This window comes from Crocuta crocuta, unplaced genomic scaffold, assembly GCF_008692635.1.
Source record: "Crocuta crocuta isolate KB4526 unplaced genomic scaffold, BGI_CrCroc_1.0 scaffold447, whole genome shotgun sequence".
Classification (NCBI taxonomy): Eukaryota; Metazoa; Chordata; class Mammalia; order Carnivora; family Hyaenidae; genus Crocuta; species Crocuta crocuta.
The window spans coordinates 142,697-151,491 of record NW_027531502.1 but is presented as its reverse complement, the minus strand read 5'-3'; the positions used below and the strand labels follow the sequence as shown (position 1 = coordinate 151,491).

The following is an 8,795-nucleotide window of genomic DNA, read 5'->3' as shown; positions in this document are numbered from 1 at the left end:
TTAAAAACGGTGAATTATGTAAAGGAATGTTACTATACATTTATTTTTGGTTTTGGGAGAGAGAGAGAGCACCAGGAGAGGAGGAAGAGAAGAGAGGTAGGGAGAGAGAGAATCCCAAGCATGTTCTGCACTGTCACCACACAGCCCAATGCAGGGCTCGAAGTCCGAAAATGTGACATGATGACCTGAGGTGAAATCAACAGTCAGACTCAACCAACTAAAACACCACCCAGAAGTCGCTGTGTATCTATTATTATAATTTGTTTCCTTTTTAAAAATACTTAATGTTTATTTATTTATTTTTGAGAAGCAGAGACAGAGTCTGAACGTGGGAGGGGCAGAGAGAGAGGGAGACACAGAATCTGAAGCAGCTCCAGGCTCCGAGCTGTCAGCACAAAGTCTGACACGGGGCTCCAACTCACTGACCCTGAAGTCATGGCCTGAGCTGAAGCTGGACACTGAACGTACTGAGCCACCTAAGTCCCCTGCAGCTATAACACTAAACTCTAAGTGTGCACCCAGGAAAAACCTGAACATTTAGAATTAGTGGCATGTCTTCTTGGACAGTAAAATTGTAAAGTATATTCATTAATATACACCATGGAAAGCTCTAATGAAAACCTTGATGTATTAAGCACTTAAAAGACAGTGTAACACAGAATTTAAGGGTACAACCCACTTTTTAGAATCAAGCAATTAAGAAACTATCATTTCTTTCAAGATTATTTCCCCCATGTATTTTGAGAGGTGGAGAGTTAGAGAGTGGGGGAGGAGCAAAGAGAGAGGAGAGAATTCCAAGGACGTTCCACACTGTCAGTGCCGAACAGGATGTGGGGTGGAACTCCTTAACTATAAGATGATGACCTGAACTGAAACCAAGAGTCAGATGCTCAACCTTCTGAGCCACCGAGGCACCCGAAAACCTCTTATTTCTAAATAAACAAATGCCACCAAAGTTGTAAAATATGGCAACAATAACGTTACATAAAAATAGTTGGAATTAAATACAGATACAATCTGAGTGATGTAGAAGAACTAATGATTCATTTTTCCTAAAGTTAAAGTTCTCTGATTTCAGTTTTGTGTGCCAGAAATTTTAATTGTATTCGCTTGACAGTAGTATGTGGAATGATGTTTCTTTGATTCATTACCTTTCAGCTGTGTCTTCAAATGGCCCTCAGAGCCTCCTTCCAAAGATGTGCATAGAAACTGCTTTTGAAAGAATGTCAGTGGGTAGATGTAAAGATAGCGTCATTGAGAATGGACTCTTAGTGATAGACGGGAACAGTGTTGGGGAGAGACAAGGGCGCCAAAGATCTCCTGAAGCACCTATGCAAATGGAGACAACTGCCCATTATAAGAGTCTCACTGCCCCAATCGGTGAAGGATCTAAAGCATTTTGGGGAATGCCCATTTCGAGGTCCATTACTTCTGGAAAGCAGTGTGTTTCTATAGGCAAAGGCTCAAATCAAGTGGTGAAACACACATATTTGCAGAACAAAAATTTGGAAAATATGGGAGGTGACCTTGTCCATCCTGAAAACACACATTTGTACAATTTTGACAATAAGGTTTCATTGACCTTTCAATCAAATATTTCTGAAAATCAGAGATTTAAAACTGTAGGAAAAAGTGGTAAGTGGCGTACATTAGGAGGGTCTTTCACTGAGCAATCGGCTTAAACGACTAACCACAGCATTTTCAATGAAAACAGAATTGCTCATTGCAGTGAATCTGAGACAGTACTTAACCGGGGTTCAAATGTTAGGAAACATTGAAGGACACGTTTGTCAGAGAACCATTATGAATCGAATAAATGTAGAGAAGTGTTTCATGAAAGCTCCAACCTTCTTATACATAAGAGTATACAGTTGGGAGAAAATCCTTCAAAATATAATGATTGTGGGAAAATTCCTAATCAGTCCTCTAATGATCATGATCATCAGAGGATTCATGTGGGAAAAAACCCATCTACATGCAGTGAACTTGGGAACGTGCTTAGTCAGTCATCAAGGCTAAAGATAAATAAGACAATGCATGCTGGAGAGAAAGAATACATTTGTAAGGAATGTGGCAGAGCCTTCAACTGGCACTCAACACAACTTCAACATCAGTGAGTGCATATTGGAGACAAACCTTACAAATGTGAAGAATGTAGTAAAACCTTTAATTATGGCTCATCAGTAAATAGAAATAAACTAATCCGTACTGGAGAGAAACCTTACCAATGTAAAGAATGTGGCAAGGCCTTTAAGAACCACTCAGTTCTTAATCAACACCACAGAATCCATACTGGAGAGAAACCTTACCAATGTGGAGAATGTGGAAAGGCCTTTAACCAGAACTCAAATCTTACTGAACATCACAAAATTCATACTGGAGAGAAACCACACCAGTGTAAAGAATGTGGCAAGGCCTTTAAGAACCACTCAGCTCTGAATCAACATCACAGAATCCATACTGGAGAGAAACCTTACAAGTGTAAAGAATGTGTCAAGGCCTTTAACTGGCCCTCAGTGCTTAATCAACATAACAGAATCCATACTGGAGAAAAGCCTTACCAATGTAAAGTATGTGGAAAGGCCTTTTCCCACTCTTCAAACTTTACTGAACATCACCAGATCCATACTGGTGAGAAACCTTACCAATGTAAAGAATGGCAAGGCATTTACACATTGCTCATCCCTTATTCAACATAACAGAATCCATACCAGAGGGAAATTTTACCAGTGTAAAGAATGTGGCAAGGCATTTACCCACAACGCAAACCTTACCAAACATCACAAAATCCATAGTGGAGAGAAACCACACCAATGTAAAGAATGTGGCAAGGCATTTACACATTGCTCATCCCTTATTCAACATAACAGAATCCATACCAGAGGGAAATTTTACCAGTGTAAAGAATGTGGCAAGGCTTTTAACTGGTCCTCAGCCCTTAATCAACATAACAGAATCCATACTGGAGAGAAACCTTACCAATGTGAAGTATGTGGCAAGGCCTTTTCCTACTATTCAACCTTTACTGAACATCACAAAATCCATACTGGAGAGAAACCTTACCGATGTAAAGAATGTGGCAAGGCCTTTACGCACCACTCAAAACTTACTTGACATCACAGAGTCCATACTGGAGAGAAACCTTACCAATGTAGAGAATGTGAAAAGACCTTTACCCAGCACACAAATCTATGTGCACATCAGAAAATTCATATTGGAAAGAAACCTTACCAATGTAAGGAATGTGGCAAGGCCTTTACGTACCGCTCGTACCTTATTCAACATCACAAAATCCATACTGGGGAGAAGCCTCACCAATGTAAACAATGTGGCAAGGCCTTTACCCAACAATCAAGCCTTAGTCGACATCATGGAATTCATACTTGATGGAAACCAATGTAAAGAATGTTCTAAGGGGGTGCCTGGGTGGCTTAGTCGGTTAAGCGTCCGACTTTCACTTAGGTCATGATCTCGCGGTTCGTGAGTTCGAGCCCCGCGTCGGGCTCTGTGCTGACTGCCAGCTCAGAGCCTGGAGCCTGTTTCAATCTGTGACTCCCTCTCTCTCTGACCCTCCCCTGCTCACGCTGTCTCTCTCTCTCTCCTAGAAATAAATAAAAACATTAAAAAATAAAAAAAAAAAGAATGTTCTAAGGTCTTTCATCTGTCTTTAATCTTTACTTATTATCTCAGAATTCATACTGGAGCAAATCTTCCAAACTTAAGGAATGTGGAAAACGTTTTGTGGACAGCTCACCCCTTACTTCACATTGGAAAATGTATCTTAAGAATAACCACGGAATACCAAAGAATGTTGCAAGGCTTTAAAGCAATGCTACACTCTGACTCCTGATCAGAGAGGGAACACTGGGGAGGATTTTGCAAATATAAAGAATTTGGGAAGCCTGTTCATCAGAGGTAAAGCTTCAGTCTGCATCACATTATTCATGCTGGAAAAAACACTTAATCTATAAGAAATGTGGTAAAACGTCCATGACTGCTTAACCCTACTCTGCATCACAGACATTTTACTGAGGAGAAACATAACAAAAGTAAAGAACGTGTCTGGCCATTTGCTCAACTCACAACTTCCTCAATATCATAGCTCTCTTACAGGATAGAACTCACATGTAGAGAAAGTTGTAGGGCTTATGACTGGAATTTGATCCTTAATCAATATCCTAAAGTACACACGAGATGTAGATCCTACAGACATAATGAATGAGGAAAGGCCTTCATATTAAATGTACACGTTAGCAAGCACCAGACACTTCTTCTTCATAAAAGAAGATACCTTGAAAGATATAAATCTTTACAGCGTTAAACAGTGTATATGCCATTATGCTTCAAAAGATTAATTGGATCAATTTTTGCATAGGCATGTTAATTTCAGTCTGTGCTTTGTTTTTTCTCACCTGGACCCTATGTGACATTTGTGACTAGTAAACATTCATATATTTCTACTCTCGAATTACTTCCAAAATTCATTAATTCCCAGTGGGTTTTGAAAATTACATGGCTGATTGTTGATGCATGAAAGATATGACATGCCTTTCTTCATTAGGTGTTACTCATTGTGTCATTTTTCATGGATATGGACAACATAAATACAATTTATAAAGAAACTCTTCATGGACATGCTGCTTTTGGTGAAGTCATTGGTGTAAGTTCTAATGTAATATGTGTTCAGAACATCATTCTTTCCCTTGTATTAAAACTAAAAATCTTGGGATGACTGGGTGGTTGAGTCGGCTCAGTGTCCGACTTCAGCTCAGGGCATGATCTCATGGTTCATGTGTTTGAGCCCCATGTCGGGCTCATTACTGACAGCTCAGATTCTGGAGCCTCTTTCAGATTCTATGTCTCCTTCTTTCTCTCTCTCTGCCCCTCCCCTGCTCACGTACTATCTCTCTCTCTGAAATAAATAAATACTAATAATGAAAGTAAAACTCTTGTTGACTATTATAAATAAAATAATTTCCCAAATGATCTATAAGGAAAAAAGAGGTGGCAGGGTAATGAAACACTAGTATATCTTCACCATGGCCATAGTTAGAGAATGTCAGTTAATGTGGTTGAAATGATGGAATGCTCAGAGCGATTAGAAACAGCATGACAAACTCTTCCCCAAAATGTCATATGATTATACATATTTTACAAGAATGGCCTCAGGCCTTAACATTATGGATATCTGTATTCCCACATCATCTTATCAAATATTTGTGAAGGCTTGAACAGTGGTAATAGAGTGAACTTGAAATGCATGACTTTGTCTATATGTGAACTTAATACATTTAATTAATAAAACATAATTGATTTTAATGTGTTTACCTGGATATGTAGAGTGTTATCTGACCACCAATGTTTACCTATCTCATATCATTCAATACTGTAGGAAAGAGATGGAAAGTAAGAAAATGTGAAGATCTCTTTCCAGTGTAGGGTGGGAACCTGAAGTGGCTCCCTTTTCGGAACTGCAGAGTCAAAGGCAGTGCTTGGTCGCATCATCTGATGAATAAAAGTCATAGAGATAAGGAATTGGCAAACGTGGTGGGATTCTGAGGATGAGGGAAGTGCCATTTCATCTTCATGATTTAACTGAATTCCTGTGTGTTACTGAGAACCAGATGCTGTAAGATGACAATGATTCCTGTGATGCCTAGGTCTTGATCAGTGGCAGTTATGGAGGAGGGTATATCGGATGATGTAATCATTGTGGGCATTGTTGTAAAATGTCACACATTACAGTAGATATTGGAGATGATGCTCAAAGGGCCTGGACACAGTGGGATAGGTTCAGAGATAGGGACCCAATGAGATTTATTACAAACACCTATTATTTGACGTGTTTTCATTCTCTGAAGCAAGGGCTGTAGACAATCTACAAATCACATAGGAACCAGGGAGTTTCTAAAGGGGAGTCCCCGAACTCCTGAGCATTGACATGCAGGGGAAGCAGTGATAACAGTGCTGAATCATTCTCCATATGATCTCAGGACTTGCTGGTAACAAAAAGGCCACTTTTCTACCATGGTCAAGCTTGAAATTCTAGGAACATTGGGTTCCTTCTTTCCCCAGCATCAGTGGGGTGTTGAAATCTCAAAGAAGTGACAATTAGTCAAGCCATAAGGTAGAGAGTGTAGGTCAGTGTGTTGTGTGTTAGATGTATGTACCCATGACAGTATTTGCAACAAGTATAGGCTGAGAAAGTCTGTATTTGGAAAGTAACATAGATACATCATTAAGGCAGTGTTTATGGAGCTTTTACTCTGCACACACACAGTTTCACTCACAAGGGGCTGTGCTGGGTACCTCAGGAACATGTATGTGAGTTAGCCTTTTCCTACTTTAGGACTTGAAAATGGGTGTCCGGTATTTCCCCCAGAATATAGGTGTTGTGCCCTGCTTTTCTGTTTCTTTTTCTCCCATAACGTTGATTGTACAAAAGAGGAGCCAAGTACTGTTTGGAAGAATATGTGAAAGCATGAACTGGAACCTCAGAGGAAGTTCTCATTGTTGACAAAGAAGTAAACAGGCGTGTGACAAACAGACATTCAAATTTAATAGTATATGTATGGAGACTCCACAAATAGGAAAATTGCAAAGAAAGGAAGAGTAAGGTATACATGTCTTTGGAGAAGAGAGAAGGAAGAAGGGAGGAGGGAAGAACAGAAGTCTGGGCCCTCCAAGGGAAAGAATGTAATTCACAGGAAGATGAAAAGTATTTGATAAGCAAATATTTTCTGGGCCGCTCTAAAACAGTAGGACATAGAAAACTGTGTTCACATGGTCCTTCCTGGGCTCCTCCCTGTTGACCATACCTTGCTTGTATCATAATGTAGTCCGTGTGGTGAGTGCTCTCCTGGGCAGCTTTCCTATGTATATTATTTTTAGACAGGTGAAAAGTAAACATTTTTCCTTCATCTGCTTAATTTTGATTGCTTCTGAAGTCTAATCTTTCTGCCAAAGGGGTCCAGCATTGAAGAGCCTGCGTGTGACTCATACAAACTGGAAGAGATTTTGTTGAATTAAATAAGAATCACACAGTGGGGGGAAATACTATATGAAATCACATGGAATCTAAAATACGTCAAAATCAGGGAACCTGGGTGTCTCATTTGGCTAAGTGCCAACTTTGGTTCATGGCATGACCTTGTGGTTTATGAGTTTGAGCCCCATATTGGGCTCCCACGCTAATGTGTGGAGCCTGCTTGGCAGTCTGTCTTTTTTTTTTTTTTTTTTTTTTAGTTTTTACATGTTTTTATTATTTATTTCTGAAGAGAGAGACAGCATGAGCAGGGGAGGGTCAGAGAGACAGGGAGACACAGAATCTGAAACGGGCTCCAGGCTCTGAGCTGTCAGCGCAGAGCCCGACACAGGGCTCAAAACCAGGAACCGTGAGATCATGTGACCTGAGGCGAAGTCTGATGCTTAACCCACTGAGCCACACAGGCGCCCCCTGCTTGACGTTCTTGCTCTCTCCTCTCTTTGGTCCTCCCCAACTCTTGCTTTCTCTAACAAACCTTCCTTCAACCTGAAACACGACTGATAACTACTTGAGACTTGCAGACAATGCCGTTCCTCTACGAATTCCCAAGTGCCTTAATTTAGTGCTTTGTTAGTGGTAGAGTCTCTTTACCTTGACAATAGCCAGACTTTCAAGATACTATGAGTTTTCTTTACCATATGAAAATTGCTTTAGAAACTTCATCTTTTCTTCCCAAATTACAAGTGTATGATCAATGTTCTCTCAAAATAAATGTGTAGGTCTTCCTGACCCAGAGCCTACATGCTTATTAAAAACTGCTACCCCATAACATCTCAAGAATACTGCTTGACTCCTCCCAGACCACATCACATCAGTTTCCACTGAACAATTAAGGGCTCCCTTTGAGTTGTAAGAATACTGACTTGTGAGAGTAGGGATTCTAAATCAGACCTCCATGCAGCATGTTTTTAATTCATTCCACATCAGGTCCCAGAAATACCCTTCTATTTGCTTCTTTATATTTTCAGAAAATGAAAAGAAGAATCACATAATGACATGTTTGAGAGCCTTAAAACCCAAAATATAATAGAGTCTTAGATAGGAATTATTCAAGGTAGTTGTCACTGAAAGAAACTTGATTTGCAGCCAATGAGGTGATCTGAGGGAAGCAGAGATTCACAGAGGCAGGGGAGATGTTTCCTTCTATTCAGGGTTAGGGTGGAGCAGCACCTGGGTGCCTCAACTGGTTGAGTTCCTGACTTCTGCTCAGGTTATGATCTCATGGTTTGTGAGTTTGAGCATCGCGTCTGGCTCTGCTGATAGCTCACGTCCAATTGCCTGCTTCAGATTCTGTGTCTCCCTCTCTCTCTTCCCCTCCCCACTAGTGCTTTGTCTTTCTCTGTCTCTGTCTCTCTGTCTCTCTGTCTCTCTCTCTCTCTCAAATAAATTTTCTTAATGAAGGAAAGGGGCATCTGGGTGGGTCAGTCAGTTAAGCATGTGACTTTGGCTCAGGTCGTGGTCTCCAGTTTGTGAGTCTGAGCCCCAAGTCAGTTTAAGCCTGCTTGAGAGTGTGTGTCTCCCTCTCTCTGTGTTCCCTCCATCTTGCTTGCATTCTGTCTGTCTGTCTCTCTCAAAAGTAACCATTCAAAAAAATTTTTCATGAAAAAAATAGGGTTAGGGTGGATATTTAGAAAGAGAGGAGCTTGTCATCTTTTTTTGTTTTAAGTTCCACTTATTTTGAGAGAGAGAGGGCTTACCTGTGAGCAGAGGAGGGGCAGAGAAAGGCAGAGGAAGAATCCCAACCAGGTTC

The 8,795-nt window shown here is 40.5% G+C and overlaps 1 protein-coding gene across 1 annotated transcript in view; it reads left to right on the top strand.

Annotated features, from left to right (window-relative positions):
- Positions 1–3,387, top strand: part of LOC144238350 (uncharacterized) — a gene marked incomplete at its 5' end in the record, with an annotated part of 7,106 nt that extends 3,719 nt beyond the window's left edge. Inside the window, 3 exon segments of the mRNA XM_077772137.1 lie at positions 1,159–2,113; positions 2,192–2,649; positions 2,717–3,387. Coding sequence (XP_077628263.1) covers positions 1,159–2,113; positions 2,192–2,649; positions 2,717–3,387 — 2,084 coding nt within the window.
- Between the last annotated feature and the right edge of the window lie 5,408 nt (positions 3,388–8,795).